The sequence below is a fragment of the Anguilla rostrata genome, chromosome 7 (genome assembly GCF_018555375.3).
Source record: "Anguilla rostrata isolate EN2019 chromosome 7, ASM1855537v3, whole genome shotgun sequence".
NCBI lineage: Eukaryota > Metazoa > Chordata > Actinopteri > Anguilliformes > Anguillidae > Anguilla > Anguilla rostrata.
Window position 1 is genome coordinate 31,246,328 of NC_057939.1, and position 21,984 is coordinate 31,268,311.

A 21,984-nucleotide genomic window follows, 5' to 3' on the forward strand; every position below is an offset into this window, starting at 1 on the left:
GTTCCAAAATTGTGTTTTATCTAGAGCGTAATACACCAAAATGTTGCCAATCTAGATAAAACACAGGTCTTGCACGTTGACTGCGTAGTCACTACATTACTTCATAGAGAGAATGAAAACACATTCAAGTTTTCAAGTGAGTCATTGCCTAATTTTCAACAAGTGTTACAAATTAAGCGAGTTAAGCTTTCGTGCTTGAGTTTCATTTCAAAATCTTTTGTGGTTGAATTGCATTGCAATTGCTGTCTCTCCCTACTGATGCACCATGCCATTAATAGAAAAACTGTCTAGATATTTAGGGGTCCAAGCAGCGAAGCTGGTGGGACCCTATTGTATTTGTTAGGATTATTATTATTCTTATTTTTCTCCGCTAAAAGTGTCTGAGGCTCAGCAACCATAAGTCCTACAGCAACCAAATTTGGCAGGTGGGTTTCTATGGCCCCCCACTACTCAGGCACTAAAAATCACCTATGTCAGCCAGATGGTGGCGGTATAACAAAGGGTAATGCGTAAAAGGATCAACACAAAACTTCATGGACCTATGCATCTGAACGTGCTCTACAACTTTGCCATTGGCACCACCTATGTCCGCCATATTGTTTGCCCGCCATTTTGACTTTTTAGTTGGGGCGTGGATGTTTTCTTCGCTAAAATGTCTGGGGCTCAGCAACCATAAGGCGTAGACCATCCAAATTTGGTAGGTCGGTTCCTATGGCCCCCTACTACTCAGGCACTACAAATCACCTATGTCGGCCACATGGTGGCGCTATAACAAAGGGTCATGTTTAAAAGGTCATAACTCCCACACCGTAAGTCAGATCAACACAAAACGTCATCGACTGATGCATCTGAATGTGCTCTACAACTATGTCCGCCATATTGTTTGCCCGCCATTTGGACTTTTTTATTAGGTGGGGTGCGGAAGAGCTGGAGCTCCACATCTAAAGTGTTACGACATCTAGTAAACTTCTTTACGGCAAGCGACATCCATGACGACGCAAGTAATCCGACACCGTAGGGTCTAGTTTTTAGCAGTGAGGGGAGGGTCTGAGCGTCGAGGAAGCAATGGAAGAGACAGTGCCAGCCAGAGTGCATGCTAGGCTACCAAAAGTTTGTTAGTAAAAGCTTTTTGAGAGGATGTATAATTACTTTTCTTGAGCATGGATCCATTTGAAGACAGTATCGGGTGAGTTCGTTTAGTCTTTGAATCTGTCATTATGCTGAGAAATAGCTAAACCATTTTATTGATAGGTTTTGAGTTTCTGTGCAAACGCGCGAAAACACGCTCGTATAATGAAACAATGACGGTAATACATATAGTCTGTTTCGTTCCGTTGCTACCATAACATAACACACTATCTTGTGTTTACAGCTGCAGTTTCTCGCTGCAATTACTAATATTGAATATAAACAAAAGACGCAATTTATGCTGTACTCTGCCAATGTCTAAATAAATAATACGCTGCGGTAAAGCTTTGAGAGGATGAATCATTACTTTTCTTTGACATGGATCCATTTGAAGACAATATCGGATGAGTTTGTTTAGTCTTTAAATCCGTCATTATGCTGAGAGAAATCGTATTCTCAATTTAATCTCTAAATTGACTAAGTTTAGGGTTGTAACTAGGTAGCTGTTTCGTGGGTGACTTAGTTAATGCACTCATCTTAACTATTGCTCGTATTTTTGCATAGACTGCGTTTTTGCTGTTCTTGTTTGTGTTAGTGTTAATCAGTTTAACCTACAGGGTCCAAGTTGAACTATGCGGTTGTTCCCTGCACTTGGAACTGTACTTCTCTCTAGGGTTTTCGACACACTTGTTCCTGATTATGATTATACACTTTGTTGCACATCGCTCTGGATAAGAGCGTCTGCCAAATGCCTGTAATGTACTTTTATGTAATATTTCGTAGCAACAAGATAAACCCGACATTAGCCCTAAAATATGCCAATACAGCAGTGACAACGCTGCTCACGCAAGCTTTCTAACGATGTATATCATGTCTGATTTTGCTTTTGGAATAGCGTTTTATATGTCAGCGTAACCAAAGATTTTCTCATCTGCCAATGTTTAAATAAATAAAACGGTAGGCTGTTCTGTGCGTAGGTCACGACTTGATATCTCGTCTTTTGTTTCGTTTTTTCTCAATGTCGTATTTATTATTTGAAATGTGTATTTGTGTTATTATTCTATCTGTCTCTGAGGCGCTCTGAAATGTGCATTCTCTGCTAAGCTGAGCAATGGATTGGAATATGTGTCTGACGTACTGTTGCACGGTATACCGAAACTTCAGCACTTTTTCGGTACTTAAAAAAATAAAAATAAACGGTTCGCTATTAGAATTTTCCGACGTTCTGTAGTTTTGTGTCAAATGTAAAAGCCAGGGAACTGTCTCCCGCATTACTGATTGAGAGGATGAAAAGTGTAATTTGTCAGAATCTTCACTAGATGGCAGTAGCAACTAAGGTTGGCAAGTGAGGTGACCTGCGCTTGTGCATTCTTCGTGGTTGATACAGCGCAAGCTTAGACTCTGTTCACTTCAGTAGCAATAGCTGTTCTAATTTGTAAATATTTTATTATAGGAAGATGCTGTAGTGTTATTGAAATATGCTGTTTTTAGATATATTTTAAAGTGAAAGACCTGTTTAAAGATAATTTACTTTACAATTGTTAAATTTTTGAAATATATTTAATATAGTTTTCTATGGTTTAGTGTTGTAACACTATAGGCCTATGCTTATTGATATGCTGAACAGGCTTCAACTTAAAGGTTGTTAATAAACCAGGTTTTTAATAAACCGTGAATTTGAAAATGAGGTCAACCCTTGTGGACATTACGTTTCTGATCAATTAAGGTAATTTCAGTATCGTTAGGTACCGAGTATTGAATCAGTATTGTTTCAGTATCAATTATCATGATACTAAACCTGGTATCGGTATCAAAGTCAAAATTTTGGTATCGTGACAACACTAGTGTGACGCCTTTTTTAGTTGCGGCATGGAAGTGCTGCAGCTGTACATACACACCGGGCCATCTAAGTGTTACAACATAGTAAAGACCTTTACGGGAAGCGGCCAGGACACATCCATGGCGACACAACCAAGTCATCCGCCAGCATCTCTTAGCGCAAAATTGGCCATAAGTCATCAATATTTTACTACGTCAGACACATATTCCAATCCATTTCTTATCATGATATTCAGTAGATATGTTGGGTAAAGGTATATGATCATGAGGACAAAGCCATTTTAAAATCGCTCCATAGGGGGCGCGATAGTGCCAATGCTTGGACCCCTCCCAACGCCGCTTGCGGCTTTAATTATATATTGTATCAGTTATATTTCCTTTTATTTCCTTAGTGCATCCCCAGAGTCAATTTATTTTAGTAGTGATGTGGTGATAGTGATCAGTATTTGACCCTTAGATCAGCAACTGTTAAATCTTTCTTAAACTCAGTCCAAAATAGGTACCATGACGTATGCTGGTTTTCATTCTATCCACAACTGCAATCCCAGAATTAAAAAAGTAGTTGATTTTTCTTGCTTTCATGTTTAGTGGAATTGTGTACCCTAAACCACATTGTGTGAAATAACTATGCATGCCACGAAGAATAAAACTCCCACATTCACATTGTAGTTTATTGCAAACAATTGACGTAAGAGAAGTATGAATGAATGAATGAATGAATCATTGCATTCATATAGCACTTTTCCGTATGCTCAAAGTGCTTTACAGTGATAAGGGGGATCTCACTTCATCCACCACCAATGTGTAGCACCCGCCTGGGTGATGCACAGCAGCCATTTTGCACCAGAACGCTCACCACACACATCGGTTAAGGCAGAGAGGGAGAGAGCAGTTAGCCAATTAAATCAGGGGATAATTAAATAGGCTCCTAATTGGTGAAAGTGTGGACACGTGGCCACTAAAACAAACTACTTGTAGATAATGAAGAATTAAAAAGGCAAAGTGAATGATAACAAGCCAAACCTCTAATGTATTAAGAAGTTTAAGGAACAAGCGGGAATCCGCTATAGCTGCGACCGCACACGCGCATGCATCCATGTGTGCATGCATCCACACACACACCCTCACGCAAACACGTGACCTCTTCTTTCATGACCAACCTTTCCACAAAATCTTGTGCAAATCTTTGAATCCATTCGGGAGTTATGCGCCTTTTTGTGATAGGCCACGCCCCTTCACACACCCTCACACAAGCACGTGACCTCTTCTTTGGCTCATGACCAACCTTTCCACAAAATCTTGTGCAAATCTGTGAATCCATTCGGGAGTTATGCGCCTTTTTGATAGGCCACGGCTATCGCCACGCACCCTCTTGGTCAATCGGCCTTGAAAGTTACTCAGCTCTACCTTCGGTCATGACCAACATCCATGCCAAATTTCAGCCTCCTGGGGCGAAAACTGGCCGCTACGGGGTGGGACACTTTTTGTGGACCAACCAACCGACAGACAGAGCTGTAGAGCTGTGGTTGCAGCTAAAAAGAGAGAGCCAACCTTAGTTCAGAGCATTTCTGTATAGCAATGCAGTGGAACACACATTCATAGTCCAACATTGGACGTTTGTTGAAACCAATTGATGTGTTGAAGCCATTTGATGTAGCAAAGCCTGTTAACACTTTGTGTTTTATGTTTTTATCTTCTTAATTCATCAGAACAGTTGAGCTCCTTTTAAACTGCTGACTTGGAACATTATAACAGTGTTAAAGACATGCTACTATATGAACTTTATAAAAACCTTTATTATGGACAGATGCTTAAAGCGTACTTTTGCATGTTTGTTTCATAACTTTCATCTAAATTGTTTGAAAGAAAACATTGTTCATGACAATGAACAATACTTGCAAATTTTCCATTTTTTTATATTCCCAGAAACAAGAGTAAATAGTCTGCAATCCAACTAATCGATTAATCGAAAGAACAATCAATATGGTTATTAGTTGCAGCCCTAATATCAAGTACTTTTAGTGGCAGGTCTAGATTTTGTAAGTCTTCATGACTTAGACAGTGCTTTGTATGTGCGTGTTGGCTTTTTTTTTTTTTACTTTGAAAACATGTTTTTTGGAGTGCATGTATGTTAAATAGTCTAGAGATTCATACCGAAGTATAACACTATGCCAACCTGCTATGGGCGGTGTCTTTATCTGTTATCTACTGCAGAAGAATGCATTTTCTTGCACAGAATGTTAGAATTTTACCAAGTTTTGCTTTTCAGTTATCTTCAATTCAATTGCTTGGTATCCCAAGTAGTAAATATAGCTGGTCCATCCCTAATTGGAATACTGAGCAGCCTCAGAAGAATATTCATTTTCAAAAGTGCAGTGCGGCAAGAGATAGGGAGAGTATTGCATTTTTCCACATCCTGTTTAATATGATGAAACAAGGCTGTCAAATTTGCCTTAAAAATTGGGTGTTACGAATAATCCTAAATATACACTACATGGCCAAAAGTATGTGGACATCTGTTCTAATTAGTGGGCTCGGCTACCTCATTGCTAACCAGTGCATAAAATCAAGCATACAGCCATGCAATCTGCATAGACAAATATTGGCATTAGAATGGGTCATACTGAAGAGCTCAGTGATTTTCATTGTGGCACTGTCATAGGATGTCATCTTTTCAGCAAGTCAGTTTGTCAGTTTTCAGTCCTGCTAGAGCTGCCTCAGTCAAATGTAAGTGCTGTTTTTGTGAAGTGAAAACATACAGGAGCAACAACAGAGGTAGGCCACACAAGCTCATAGAACAGGCCAAGTCCTGAAGCGTGTAGCGCGAAACATAATTTTGGGTTTAGCGGAATGCAGTGTCCCGACTGTACTGGCCCAAATTTTGCCAACTGTAAAGTGGAGGAGGAATAATGGTCTGGGCTGTTTTTCATGGTTTGGATTTGATCCTTTAGTGTGTTGGGAATCTTCTCCCGTGTGGAACCAGGGTCATTCCTATGTTCCCAGGGTCCTATGTTCCCCATATTTATATGGCACATAATGAGAACATGACAAAGGATCCTATTTTCCACAGCTACATATGTTCTCTCCCAGGGTCCTATGTTCCCAGGGTCCTAAGACATGCTCCCATGGAACCAAGTCGGGAAAGGTGCAGTAACACACTGAGGACCACTTTCCAATTGAAAAGGTTTTATTTTGATGCGCAAAGGGAGACTCGCCACGGTGCCACGACAAGCGTTCCGTACAAATCTCAACGAGACAGTCACAAGTGAGGGTTTAAATATTCAGTTGAGAGGTGTGGTGATTGCCATGTGTAAACGTTCCCAGGAAGGAATATACATTACAGCAGACTTCCGGGGGACACCCAAATGGCCTGCTGCCTTTGATCTGTGGCTATTGTATATCCTTACAAACAATGATCAAACTCTATTTGTAGCCATTTGTCTCTAACAATGGGAAGCAGTTACAGAGTTTGAGTGTGGGAATGTGTGTACAGATGAAGTTAGGATGCAGGAAGGAAGTTAATTGTTCAAACCTATCAAGTTCCAGTGAACAGAAATCTTACTTCTACAGCATACAATGACATTATAGAGATTTGTGTACTTCCAGCTTTGTGGTAACATTTTAGGGAAGGCCCTTTCCTGTTTTAGCATGACACTCAGTTTTGCAATCTGTGCACAAGGTTTTGTAATAGGAGCCAGCGTTTAAAGAAATAGCTAAGCAGCTAACTTAGTTTGTATGTAGCCCGTTAAAAGTTATGTCCAAACAAGATTAACATTATCGTTGCTTATAACTGTCAGGATTTTCAGGGAAATGGACCCAAATGCAGAGTGGGGGGGGGGGGGGAACCAAGAACTCCAAATGTAAAATACAACAAAGACTTTAATTACAAAAGAACTTGGGAACAAACAAAGGGGCCATGAGGGGTAAAACAAAGAAAACTCCAAAACTTCCTCAGAAAAAAGAAACACAGCCAAATTTCACAAAATCCAAAACATGCAGAACAGACCTCGGGCAGGGCCGAACACAGTAAGCCGGAAACACAAGGAACCAGCACTCGAGTCAGGGAAGCAAAGAACTTGAATAGACCAGCAACTAATAAGACACAGGTGAGCACAATAGACAATCACACCAGACTGGAAAGGGGAAAACGAGACGCAAAGAAAAAACAATGATAGAATAATTGAAAACAATAATACAAATAAACGAAGGGGAAAGCAATGAGGGAGAACTAACTGAAACACAACTGAAGTGTCGCCCAAAAAGGAAAAACAGAAACAAAAAAAGGCAAAATGGCCTGATACAGACGGGGAACGGGCCAAGACACAGACGGGGAACGGGCCAAGGCACAGGCAGGGAATGGACTGGCACAAACCCAGGAACAAGACAGGGAGACCTAACAAAAGGGCAGACAGAGAGACAAGCAGGTGGGGAGACACTCAGCAAGACTGACAGACAACCCAAAGACCGGCAGACAGGGAAGGAGAGGGGCGAACTCAAAGACTGACAGACGGGCAAACAAAACAACAGACAGGCAGACTGACAGACAGACAGGTAGACAGGCGGGTAAACAGACTGGCCGATGGGCCGACAGCCTGGGGGGCAGACAGACAGGCCAACACACTGGCTGACCGACACGCGGGCAGGCAGGCAGGCAGACAAACAGACAAGGGGGCAGGTGAGCAGACAGCAGTTGGGAGAACGGACTGGCCCCATCCCCAAGGGGGAACTCCCTCCCTCGTGGCTGCAGAAAAGCTCCAGGGCTGCTGGACGGGCAAGGTCTCTGGGCCCTGGGCCAGGGCAGCGACGGCTCGGGAGCATTAGGGGATGCGGGTACACTGGGGGGCGCGAGAACACTAGGCAGGGCAGGTGGCCCCTGCTGGAGTCTGGGCAGAACAGGCGGCCCCTGCTGGAGTCTGGGCAGGACAGGCGGCCCCTGCTGGAGTCTGGGCAGGGCAGGCGGCCCCTCCTGGGCGCGGGACGGAGCAGACAGCCAATTGAATTTGATGTCCTTAAAACCAAGATTTTAAAAACTTTTTAAAAAGCTTTAGAGAATTACCAAGACAGTCAAGCATATCATTACCATGCACTACTCAGGGTACTTCAACAGAGAAGTCAGGTGCAAGATGTTTTGCATGCAAACGCTAGTTCTGCTCTAACTGCAGAGATATTTGGCTGAAAGTACAAGCAGCGTTGAATGTTTTTTTACCCAAGAGAGCTGACTGGTCAGTAACGTTAATCCTGAAGCACTGAAGCAGGAACTGATAAGAAACTTCTGTAGTTGTTTGAGAAACATAAGGGAAATGAAGATGGCCATAAAACTAAATAGCTGCTGGTTGTTTGTGATAGTTAATACCTGCCAGCTAGCTAACTAATAAGTTGTGCCCCTGCCTTAATGTAAACAAAAAGACGTGATTTATTACCTTTTTAAAATTATTGCACATGTTAAGACATGTTTTCTTTGACCTCTGGCACTAAAACCAGTTGAAGTTCAACAAATTTTTATTCAAAATATGGTGTCAGGTTTTTCCTCTTGTCTACACACATCTCTGACAGTCTCTCTCAAAGATGCCTTGAAAAATATAATTTTCTATTCAATAGTATATCAAAATGAATTGGTTACTTGAATAATTTAAATTAAAACTTTTATTTCACCTTTTCGTTAGCTAAACGAGGAACTAGATGCTGACAGGACAGACATGACTATCGGCAATTTATCTTGATTATATTCTGAATTAATGTATTCTTATTGCAGACATATGAAGAGTTGGTATAAATGTAACAAAACTGTTTGAATTTTGCTCATTTACTCAACATATTTAGCCTGGCACTGAAATTGTACTTGAAGCACCTGACGTTGACAAGTTCTGTAATATGACATGAGTACAATGTAGTGACCTGTAAATTAAGTTATGTTTGTTGTTCTACAGCATTGAAAAAGGAGGCATTTATCTCATTGACTACAGACCATTTCAGTTTAAACAATATTAAGTTTACGTGAAATTAATTAAATGTTTAATTAATTTGGCCATAGCCTATTCATGAATTAAAAACAAAACACAAAACCAAATGGTAAAAGCAAATAGCCTACTTTACAGATCAATCTGGTATGCGCTTATTTTAAATGCATGTGACCCAGGTGGCTGTTTCTTTTCCATTAATCAGTCCTGAAATGGCTATTATAGCAGCAGCCATGTAAAAAAAAGTTATTGACTATGTTACATTTATGATGTGTTGCATTTTTACCGACTCTCTCCTGTACCCTAAGTGAAACATAGTTGACAGTAGCCTACAGACTGCTCAAAACTATCTATTAAGTTTCAAAGTGGCCATAAAGTTCTATACATTTCTCTCAAATTCAACACAGAAATGTTATGGGTAACATAACCTGCCATATCCTGTCCCAATGAATGTTCTTCTCCTTTCTCGTTAAAGCTTGTTAAAGTTCTAGTTTGCTCATGAGTTCCGCGGTTGAAGTGTTAACTGTCAGATCTGGATTTAAGTGCTCACATTTCCCATCTGGTGGTGGTTGTGCAAGCAGCAAGTTGTTCCTGTTGAAAAAAATAAAAAATGCTTATTTGCCTCGGCCGGAAAGCTCTTGTGGCGGCAGCGGAAAAAGGAACCCGAAAACCATGATTTATATCATGGATTGCAAACGTAATCCAAATACCATCCATGCCAGTTTTGCAGCTGGCGCTGCGGCACAATCCAGAGTGTCAGTTGCATGCGTGTCCTGCATAATATATTGGGAGGCATACTGGATTTGCCTGCCAAATGCCATGAGGTTTTAAGCCTGGTAAAGGGGTGAAAAATAAGAAGAAACATTACAGATATAATATGCACACTTGTTGCTTGGCCTCCTAATAGAGAATCAAAGTTAATTAAGTTTGAAAGAATAAAGTTTGCTGCTAAACCATTGTTGGTTATTACATGGTTATATAGTTGGCGCCGCAGATGGCTGCCTCGGTGTGTTGACCAAAGCAAATTCCTCGTATGTGTAAATGTACTTGGCAATAAATTCGATTCTGATTCTGATTCTGATTCTGATTCTGATTTGCCTTTCCGTTTGTTGTCTCTTGTTCAGGAGCATCTTCCCAAACCACACGGTAAAGCGAATGGAGGATTCAAAGACAAGTGGTCAGGCCCACATCCATGTGGTCGGAGTCAAAAGGAGGGCCATCCCACTCCCCATCCAGCTGTACTACCAGCCACTGCCTCCACCCACCCCTGTACCTCGTCAGGAGGCACCACAAGAACCTCCCCAGGCACCCTCTACAGGTAAAGATGGGGCGAATTAAATTGAGTAAAATCTTATCTACCTTATCTAAGTTTTTTTTAAACCCCAGGTAGCCTAATACCTTTAGCCTATAGTGCAAATAGGCACTAAAGTTAGAAATATGGCAAAGGAGGAGTTAGGCTTAGATGTGCAAGTAAACATTGTGGCAAGAATGTTATTCCCAGTGTGAAAAACATTTACATTCATAAAAACACTTTTTTAATCCTGGTAGTTTGTTTTTTGTAGTTGGTGTCCTAGATCAGAGATTGGTGATTAGTTGGTGGCCTTTTTATTTTAATACATTTTTTAATGGAATTTTACATATTCTTTTTTAATAAAAATAATCATTTTTCAACATAGTCATTAATCAAGCCAGAGAAAAAAGGCTGCAATGTTTATTTTTCTCTGGAGCAGTCCCCAATAATGCCTTTCTCTTTTGCCCACAACAATTTAAATTGCACTGCAGTCTGGGAAAAGTAAAAAGTGGCTCACTCTCAAAATTGCATATAATGTTTGTTTCTTTTTTTTGGGGGGGGGGGGGGGGGTCATATAGAGTTATTGGAAACATTGCCAAAACATAAAATTGTGATTTTTTTGGTGTAGTGCTTAAGAGCAGAGATTGGCCATGTTGCGCTCATTACCAATGAATTCATATGATCTACTTGTGAGTTACTCTTGTAAGTAAAAGAAAGGGCTTGGAAAGCATACACATGTGCATGTTTATTTTGTGTAAATGCAGGTAATAGCTCCAGAGTCTTCTATATTCACATAGCTGTAGAAAGCTGTTCCTCCTGCAATGTCAAGATTTTGCATGGTGGTTCTGTCATGGGCTTTTGGCATTGCTGCTGAGACATTACAAAGCATGTGCTAATAATCCAGAGGTAGAAAGTTCTTGTTAGTTCCACTTGCTGGAGGTCCTGATATTTTCTGTGTCTTTGCATAGGCTTGCCACAATGCCCTCCAAGTTTGGGTGGCCTGTTCCAGCAGACAGCGGTCAGTAGCCTTACAGCCAATCCAGCAGCCTCCCGGCTGGCCTTTCCTATCCAAGGGGCCCCCAGCTCATCTCAGACTGTTCCCAGGACACCCCTAACCCAGCAGCAGCTGTCCCAGGGTGCTGGCAAGCCAGGAGACATCTCAAAACCTGTGAAAGTCCAGAGCTCCTCCTCTGCCTCTGTCCAAAACCATACAGCCATCCACCAGGCTGCGGTCAATGTGGTGACTTCCCAGGGCCCGTTGCAGCATCCTCCCATTCTCACACCTGGGGGGGGCCCAGTTACTGTGTTTCAGCAGGGCCTTCCCCAAACTCACATCCTGACAGGGCGCGTTACAAGTGTGGCCCCACCGGTTGCTGTCTCAGGACAGGCACAACCAGCCCCACAGCAGCCTGTCACCCAGGAGACGGTGGTACTGGCTCCTCCACAGTATGTGGCTCACTCCACTCCCTGCTCCTCTCTGCAAAATTTCCAAGTGGCCGGAGGCCAGGTGTTCACTATTGCTGGCATGCACAATTCACAGAGCTCACGTGTCACCTTCCAAAACATTGCTCCCAAACCTTCTCCGCCCCAGACTACCCTGGCAGCCCAAGCTGTGCAGCAGGGTGTGGTCATCGTCAACTCCTCCCCCCAGCAGAGCCAAGCTTTCGCTCCAGCTCTCCATCAGATAGTACTGGCCAACACCTCCGCCATCCCAGCCACTCAAGCCGTTCAGCTGGCTGGACAGTCGAGCATGGCCACCTGTCCCCCACCGACACCCTGCACTTCACCTGGCGGTCCTATGTCCCAGGTCCTGTCCACCCCCTCCAACCTACCCCAGGCCCCAGGCCCACCCCCCACAGTTAGCCAGATGCTCTCTGTGAAACGCCAGCTGCAGCAGCACCCTGCAGCCCTAACACCTGGACAGCCTACCTCCACGGAGTCCAGCTTGATCAAGCAGTTGCTGCTTCCAAAGCGGGGCCCTTCTACACCAGGAGGGAAGCTCATCCTTCCCGCTCCGCAAATCCCACCGCCCAACCACGCACGAGCCTCTAGTCCCCATATGGTTTACCAGGTGGCCAACAGCTCCAGTCCCAGTTTTGGAGTACAAGGCACGCCACAGACCCCCCAGGTCCTGGTGGGCCAACAGAATGTGCAGCTAGTGCAGAGCCCCATGCAGTCGCATGGCGCAGTGCATACCGTCCCTATCTCAAACCTGCAAATCCTGCCTGGTCCACTCATCTCTTCCAGCAGCCCAGCCGCCATTATCCAAGGTACCCCCGGCAGCCAGATGACTTTTACAGTTGTCCCCAATACTGGGTTTGCTGCTGCCACTGTCAGCCAGTGCGGTGCATCGCAGAACATCGGCACTGAGGGTGCGGTGACACCAGCACAAATGGCAGTCCCAAGCCCGCCTCTGGCCACCTCCCCAGCCCCCACACCTCCTTTCAAGGGGGACAAGATAATCTGCCAAAAGGAGGAGGAGGCTAAGGATGCCACGGGGCTACACATACACGAGCGCAAGATCCAGGTGATGGAGAACTCCCTTGCCGAGGGAGCTGTCAAAACAAGCAATGGGGACTCAGCAGAGATTGGGGCCCCCACCACCAGGCTGTTAAATGGGAAGAAGTGTGCTGACTCCAGTCTACCTCCTTTCAACTCAGGGAAAAGCCAGGTGGAAGTTGGCCCGTGTTTTCAGATCTCGAATGGGCCCTTGTCTGAAGCAAATGGGGTTCAGGGGGCAGGGCAGCCAGATATGGTGGAGTCCAAGGGTGACCCCAAGCGGTTTCTGGTGAATGGGCTCTGTGACTTCGAAAGAGGGGATGGTCCTCATCTACACAAAAACATTCCAAATCACAAGGCTTCCAAACACTTGGGTAATGGGGAAATCCCTTCCCCGAAATGGCAAGAGAGCCTAGACCCTCCTAAGCAAGACACTGCCAAAGCCAACCAATTGGAGCGAATGTCCAATGGGCCTCTGGTGGCCTGTAACTCCATGTCCATTATGAACGTGCAAGCGGAGGTGGCGCCCTCCCCCTGCGTGAAGAGCACCAGCAATAGCGCCGAGGTCTCCAATGGCCCCCTGCGGCCGAACCAGCAGCAGTACCAGGACCCTGTATTCACAACCACCACAATCCCCCACACCCCTTCTGCTGCCACAACAGACACTCTGCCCTCTAATGGCACCGGGAACGAAAGCAGGGCTGCCAAGAGGCTGGCGCAGGATTCAGACAGAACGGCCGTCTCTGGGATACCCAGCAAAGTCGGGGTACGGATAGTGACCATCAGTGACCCCAACAATGCAGGAAGCAGTGCCACAATGGTGGCAGTTCCCGCGGGCGCTGACCCCAGCACAGTAGCGAAAGTAGCAATAGAAAACACTGTGCAACAGAAGCAGCACCCATCACCATTTGTGCTGCCAGTTGTCGCTCAGGTGAGTTTGTCCCATTTCCCCATGGCCACTGAAGTGACACTTGTGACAGGTTAGCGTAAGTTTTTGGCCTCAGAAATAACTCCATCCATGTGCATTGAGGGTTTCTGTTTAGATATATTTCAGTAATCTAAACTCAAACTGATGGACAGAGTTTGAGGTAGCACTGATTGCGTCTGTGTGAAGAAAGTTCTGTGCTGATTGTGGTTAGCTTCTTAGAGCTGTACGTAGCTTACCTTCGAGTTCAGTCTCCTTCGGTCACCCTTGGGGGAAAAAAGTTTTTATTAAGCTCCGCTGTGTGTGCGACCGCAAAATACCAAACGTGGACAGAAAAAGTATTGGCACTAATTGGTGCTGACCGCTGCTTGCAGTTCGACTGAATCTGACCCACATGAATGTCACCGAAAACTGAAAGCAAATTAGAAATACTGATTTTGAAAACATATTTTGAATTAGAAATTTTAAGTGAAAACTGAATTCAGTTGCATTCAATTTCAGATGGTGAAATGCATTTCAGCTAGTTATGCAAGTTATTCATGCAAGTTATGCGACACATCAAATTTGGTGAAATATCTGTCAGATAATCACCCTGGCCTTTTCAAGGAATTTGAAAACCTACAGTTATAAGTTAGTCCCCTTTTGAATTAAATGCATGAATCCATAAGTACTGTCATAAAAGAGTAATTAATAATGTGGAGTTGCCCATCTCCCTTCATATGCCCTAAGCTATCAAACACCCAATGGGAAAAAGTAATTACCCCCCTTAAACTTGACTACACTACCTTTAGCGGCAGTAACTTCAAAAACACATCCTGTAATCTGTCTTTCACATTGCTACTTTTCTTTGGAGAACTACTTGATTTCAGACAAATTGTTGGGTGTTCAGACATGAACTGCTCATTTCAGGTTCTGCCACAGCTCCACAATCTGTATTGGGATCACTTTGATTTATTTAAGCAAATCTTTAATTTTTTTTCCTTTCAGCCATTCAGATGGGGACTTGCTTTTGCGTTTTGGATAATTGTCTTTGTTGGTGCAAATTATGCTTCAGCTCACGGACTGATGACCGTAGACATTCTCCAAGAATTTTCTTGTACAGAGCAGAATTCATATAGTAAATGGACTGCATTTATATAGCGCTTTTATCCAAAGCGCTTTACAATTGATGCCTCTCATTCACCAGAGCAGTTAGAGGTTAGGGGTTAGGGGTTAGGTGTCTTGCTCCAGGACACTTCGACACGCCCAGGGCGGGGTTTGAACCGGCAACCCTCCGACTGCCAGACAATCGGTCTTACCTCCCGAGCTATGTCGCCCCTGTATTCATGGTTAAGTAATGGCAAGTCTTCCAGTGGCAGCAAAGCATCCCCACACCATCGCACTACCCCTACCAAGTTTGACTGTTGGTATGATGTTCTTACTCTGAAAGGCTCTATTTTTACATCAGACAGAATGGGCACGTGTCACGTAAAAGGTTCCACTTTTGACTCATCTGTCCATAGAACATTGTCCCAAAAGGCTTGGGGATCATCCAGGTTCTTTTTTTGAAAATGTGAGTCATTTTATGGTCTCTTTGTTATTGTAAAGTTATGAACTCTGAACTTAGCCGAGGTTAGAGAGGCCTGGAGTTCTTTGGATGTTCTTCTGGGATCTTTTTTGATTTCCTGGGCGAGTTGTCGCTGCACCCTTAGAGAGATTTTGGCAGGTTGGCCACTCCTGGGAAAATTCACGACTATATGAGTTGTACTGTGTCTCACTGGTTTGGTGGAGTCCCCGAGCCTTAGAAATGGCTTTGTGTAACCCTTTACAGACTACTTTTTTTCTCATCTCTTGTGGAATTTCCTTTGATCGTGGCTATGTGCTTATTGAAACTTTGTAGTGACTACTAAACTCTGATGGTAAGATTCAGTATGAGTGAGGTTCAGATTCAACAGAGCAGGCTGCAATCAAGACGCTTTACGGAGTAGCAAGGCAAACACCAGGCCTGAACCCCCAAATAGCAAGCATGTGAGGTAAAGAAATCCCAGTGGGGAGAAAACCCTCAAACGGTGGCAAGAAAAAAACTCATGGGAAGAAATCTCGTGAGGAACCTGGCTGTAGAACTCGGGCAGCCCATCCTCCACTGGCCAGTCTGCTGTAAAGTAGTCATAGAATGGAATGTAGCAGAAATGCTGCAGGGGATCTATCACAGACAAACAAGAATTTTTGAGGGAAATTGTTTTAATGATATTGAAATGAAAACAACAGACCACAAATACTGTAGGCAAAGCAGTGGGCCTACCACAGCAGGATGAAATTAATCCAATGAAATTTGCTCCAGTGAAATTACAAATGCCAACTTTCCAGTAGGTCCGCATCACAATTCCACAACTTGGTGCAACACTTTGTTCGGATGATCAATGTATCTGTTGCAGAGCTCTGTGGTCAGTAAGTCCAGAATGTCTCAATGGCTGATATGAATTTTGCTTTCCTCTTGGGTATCAAAAATGTATCAAAGCGGATTACAGACACACCAAGAAAAGTACTAAAATGTGCAAAACGTGACAATACGCAAAATGGAAAGCATTAGTTAAAAGAAATGTGAAGTACAGTATTTTTAAGCAATTTCTTCAGTAATAGTGAAGAGTGACCCTACACAAATTGGTTACATTTCTGCAGATGTCATATAGTCTCTTCAGTAAGTAAAGTCTCAATTTCAGTGAATACTGAAAATATGTCAGAGGCGTTGTCGCCATGGAGTTCAAAACCCATCCTTTATACAACTACAACAGTCACAATTACTCATCCCACTCTGAACTCTTTATCAGCTTCATCACTCAATAATAATGAATTAATTTTGTGTGATTATATATGCATAACAATTCGAGCCATTCGCATCAAAGCATCAGTCATTGCACAAACTGCCTGTATTTCTTTATTGATTCGAAAAAAGAAAACAAAAAACAGAGACACAATTATGCATTAAAAACAAACACAAAACCAAATAGCGAAAAGCAAATAGCCTACTGTACAGACCAATCTGGTGTGTGTGCTTGTAATAAATGCATGTTACCAGGTGGCTGTTTCTTTTCCCATTAATAATTTGGTATAGGAATGAATTGCGTGTAGCCTGTACAGTCCTCAAATGGTGATTGTAGCAGCAGTGCACAAGAAGTTATTCACCTTATAACATTTTTGATGCATTACATTTATACCGACTCTCCCCTATATCCTAAGTGAAACTAACATGGATGATGTTAGCCTATAGGCTGTGCTCAAAACTATCTGACTATTTCACAGTCTGACCAAGAATAACCATTTATAGACCGTTTATACATTTCACTGAAATACAAATAAAAATGTTATGGGTAACAAAGCATGTCTCTATTTACAGCTTATTGCTAAAATATATTTTCCTCTCCTTTTCTGTTAAAATTAGAGCAGCAGTAATTTCACTGCAAGTCATTGTTCTAATTTATTCTTGTATTTGGTCAATGTTAACTGTCAGATATGGTTTTGAGTGCACACATTTGCCACCTGGTGGTGGTTGTGCGAACAATAAGTAGTTCTTGTGGAAAAAATATATGCAAATTTGCCTCTGCCGGGAAGATCTCTCGTGGGGGCAGCGCCAACTGAAACCCTAAACCACAGTAATTTTGGGGTGGTCCCAAAAATGAATGGAAGTTACAGGATATAGGAAGTTAGGATATAGGGGAGAGTCGGTATAAATGTAATGCATCAAAAATGTTATAAGGTGAATAACTTCTTGTGCACTGCTGCTACAATCACCATTTGAGGACTGTACAGGCTACACGCAATTCATTCCTATACCAAATTATTAATGGGAAAAGAAACAGCCACCTGGTAACATGCATTTATTACAAGCACACACACCAGATTGGTCTGTACAGTAGGCTATTTGCTTTTCGCTATTTGGTTTTGTGTTTGTTTTTAATGCATAATTGTGTCTCTGTTTTTTGTTTTCTTTTTTTTGGGAGCCTGACAACCTGCACGAACGGTGATGCTGTCAACAATCAGAAAGGAACAGCTTTGTAGTATTTACACTCTGCAAAGTTGATTGTTATACCAAAGTGAAATATCCCTTGCAGAAACGTTTCCCGTCTTTTAGACGTATCCTCCAGTTTTTTCTGCTTAGCTACGGTCTTGCTTTAGGTGAACTGCGAGAAGTTGATGCTGTGATTCTTCAGATGCTTTATCAAATTTGTTGTATTAAGGAGCTATGCTAATGCCGCCTTTTTGAAACACTGGCATTGAAAATGTTGTAAGGGCTGCTTTCAGTAAAGATTTTTTTTCCTTTTTGTAAAGATTCCACACAGCAAACATTGTAGCAGGTGGCAACTTGTTTTATAAACAACAGCCTCATTTGAGGTGGCGAATGGATAGTGCATGTTCACGGGAGTGACAGAACATTCAAACAGTTGGCGTAAATGACATACAGGCAGAGACCGAAAGTATTGAGGCAAAGTTTTGCTGCAGTCGATAATTAATATGCACATTAAGTGTTGTCGTGTCAGAGAGGATCAGGTTCAAATCGGGAGTGTCCTAGGCAATACTTATCCAAGGATCGGTTACGGACATCCCTATTTTAAGGTCTGGCGGGAGTGAAAATATCTTTGTTTGCTTTTACAATTTTAATAATTTACCATTTAGGCCATACAAATTGGATTGCTCATTTAAAAGTGAGGGGTTGGGGGAATGAGGTTGACCCCTGTTAAAATATGAATTTAGTCTTCTGGCAACGTCAAATTTTATCTGATAAAATTTACCAGACACTTACACATTTTACCTGACACTTTTTTTCTGCACAATATGAAAGTCCAAACATGCTTTTGTAAAACTAAACTCCTCAAAAAAAGTTTGGAAATTTGTGTTTGGTCGATCATATCTCTGTTGTTACTGTATTATTAGCATTGTATCTTATATCATTGAAAAGCCTGTTCATTTCCCTTTACAATCATTTGTAAGGATCATGCATTTGTGGGATGAGCAGCACAGCTGATTATGTGGGTGGGGTCCCAAGTGAAGTGTGGCAAATTTCCCTGCCAATGTCAGTGTATTCTCCTGTTGGTATTGACTCTATTGTTTTGAGTTGTTTGGGGGATTGGATGATTGAACTGTCTATCAGTAACAAGGAGCAAACAAGACATATTGGTCATTTTACGCTTTATTCATTGAACAAACAGTCAGGAGCCTCAGTAGCGGGTGGAAGAACCATACGCAGCCACAACAGCCTGGCATCTCCTCCTCATGCTGGCCACCAGCCTGGTCACGCGTTGCTGTGGGATGGCATTCCATTCCTCAACCAGGATTTGTTGCAGGTCAGCCAACGTGGTTGCATTGGTCACTCTAGCACGTACAGCATGCTCGAGCTGATCCCACAAGTGTTCAGTTGGGTTGAGGTCTGGGCTGTTGGCAGGCCATTCCATTCAACCACGTTGGCTAACCTGCAACAAATCCTAGGTTGAGGAATGGAATGCCATCCCACAGCAACGCGTGACCAGGCTGGTGACCAGCATGAGGAGGAGGTGACAACAGAGATATGACCGACCAAACACAAATTTCCAAACTTTTTTTGAGGAGTTCATTTTAAAATCTTCACAATGCAGTTAAATGAAATTAACAAACTATAGAAATTACAATACTGTGTCTTTTTCTTTGACGAAGGAGAGTATATCAAAGATATAATGAGAAGGAACGCCTGTCACTCAGAAGTGCTGTTTTGACTTTTCGGGGGCATAGGCTATAGACGGCAGTCAGCACATGCAACATGACTTGCTCTTGAGTCTCAAATACCAGCCATTCGCGACACTTGGTGTGATCATGGGGCGACATGGCTCAGGAGGTAAGAGCGATTGTCTGGCAGTCGGAGGGTTGGCGGTTCAAACCCTGGCCTGGGCGTGTCAAAGTGTCCTTGAGCAAGACCCCTAACCCCTAACTGCTCTGGCGAATGAGAGGCATCAATTGTAAAGCGCTTTGGATAAAAGCGCTATGTAAATGCAGTCCATTTACCATTTACCATCATCAAGCATCCATAATTTCTTTTAAGTAATGCCTTGTCACATTTTTTTTTTGAGAGCTGAATAACGTTCGATAATCTCGGCTATGATTTTCACATAAATGTATAATGTTCGGTTACCGCTCAATACCAATCTGGCAGGTGTTCCAACTGGTGGTGAGAGCAGACCGCAGTCATGTCCAATTAGAGTAGCCGAAAGCCACTTTCACCTTAGAGTATATATGTGAGGACAGAAACGCCAATAGAAACCTATGAGGAGCACATCACAACAGACATCCTCAGTTGTGTCCTTAGTCACATGAAAATAGCACAGAGCAGTGTGAATACTACACAAACCCAACCCCCTATTATCCACGGGTGATAATTAAGCGCCAGTTTTCATGTCAGTTTTCAACAATGCACTTATGTATATGGGGGAAAAAGCACCCACATTCACAGATTGTAAACAACAGTATGATTTTGAGAAAAGCATTTTGGACCACATCAAACAATTTATGTAGTTAAAACTGACATTTGCGAGCTCCTAAACTTTTCAGCATCATCGGACGACTATACTCACTCAGCCAACCAAATCTTCTCGCAGATGAAAACGGTAATAATACAAACCCTGCTGATCGAGACCTCATGCTGATGTGCACAGACTGATTAGAGAACCTATGTACAGAGATAGAAAAGCGCATTTTACTGTATGTTGTTTTTGTAGACTATGATGAAATTGGCCAAACAATAAAAAGCGCTAATTCAATGTTCGCGGTTCAAGGAAACATAAGGGTCAGACCTGTGAAACGTTGCTATAGGCGTTCCATTTTATAACTAAATTTAGCTCAGCTATTAAAGGAATTCTGTTACAATACCAGCTTCACATGCTGTCCTGAATTTACTGAATTTAAAAGTGTAGCCTATCCCCAGGTTTTAGCCTGAACAATGGGTACAGTTGTAAGCAGCACAGACTGGCATTTTGACAAAATGGATAACATATCACAGACGTACCAACACCGAATAATGTTAATGGAATAACTGATTAAGGTTAGATGGCATGCCGCAGTATTCTTAACTATTCAGAATATTGAATAATATCTCCTTTAAAATAAGAGAACCATTAGCACTTAACATGCTGTTATAATTGGTATCAAGAAAAAACTATTCCAAGACACTCTTCTTTAGAAGCTAACTAGCAACAAACTCTTCGTTAGCAACTTTAATTATTATTTATACAGCATTATAATATAAATAAAAATTAACATGTTTGTGTGTTAGGGAAAAAATATTTTACCTTGGGAAAAATAAGTGATTTTTCTTTCTAATATAATGCAAGGAGTTGATATCAATATCTGAGTGGAAGTATTTTATTTTTGCTGTCAAATATGAATGGAGCCCAGTGGGGAAACATCTGGATTCCTGAGGTTGAGAACTGAAATCTGGACCCTTTGCTTTCGCACTGAATCCAACTTCCGCATCCGATAGTCGCACTATGCTCTCTAGTGGCCGTCGTACTACATCCATTTATAGATTCACAGGCAGTGCTGTATCAAGTCGTTGTTAAAGGCTTACTATACAGAATTTTTTACATGAAAATGTTATAAAATATATGTGCTGAGACATATTTATGATGTACTGGCAATCTCAGTCTTTATGCACTTGCACCAAATTCATGCCCTTTTTTTCCTGTATTTGTTGCTCTAAAATGTGTTCTGGATGTTTCTGGGCATGGTGCTCCAGTCTGTGTGGGGAAGGTTGGTCGTGGCTACAGAGCCTGTGGTTTGGGATCAGATTACAGCGAAGTGTTTGTTGCTAGTTAGCGGTGAAGCAAAACAACAGGGCCGACAGAGCTTGTTTAAAAACTAATCAACTTTTGAATTGCTTTTCCTCCGTGGCCAAGGGGATGAAAAGTGAGTTGACCTGTTTTCTGTTGGACCTGTAAGTAACATTACTTTTAGCCAGTTACATTAGGCAGCTAGATGGGTTTACTGTTTATCGTTGCAACTTAGCTAGCTTGGTAGTTCACCTGCATTTATTCTGATCAGTGGAACTGAATTTGATACTGCGTGCATTATCTGGCGTTATCTGGCTAAGTGTTGCCAACTTCACTAACAAAGCTGGTAACAAAGACCCCCATACTCATCAAGGTTCATTGATGATAAAACAGAACATAACTGCCTAGGCATCAGTAGTTCACTTGTATTTGTTTAAATTTAGGGAACTGTATTTGATACAGCATGCATGCTATCTAGTTACATGTAGCCAACGTCACTAACAAAGCTAACAAAGTTGCTAATCAGTGGTTTAATAGACGTTCTACTCATATGACATAAGCTTCTATTGAATTAAA

The 21,984-nt window shown here is 42.4% G+C and overlaps 1 protein-coding gene across 3 annotated transcripts in view; it reads left to right on the top strand.

The window, feature by feature from the left end:
• Window positions 1-21,984, top strand: part of arid2 (AT-rich interactive domain 2) — a 193,523-nt gene that overhangs the window by 118,354 nt on the left and 53,185 nt on the right. For all 3 annotated transcript variants that reach the window (XM_064341949.1, XM_064341950.1, XM_064341947.1), the window contains 2 exons: window positions 10,049-10,242; window positions 11,184-13,645. In XM_064341949.1, the coding sequence (XP_064198019.1) occupies window positions 10,049-10,242; window positions 11,184-13,645 (2,656 nt within the window). The remainder of the gene's footprint in view (window positions 1-10,048; window positions 10,243-11,183; window positions 13,646-21,984) is intronic.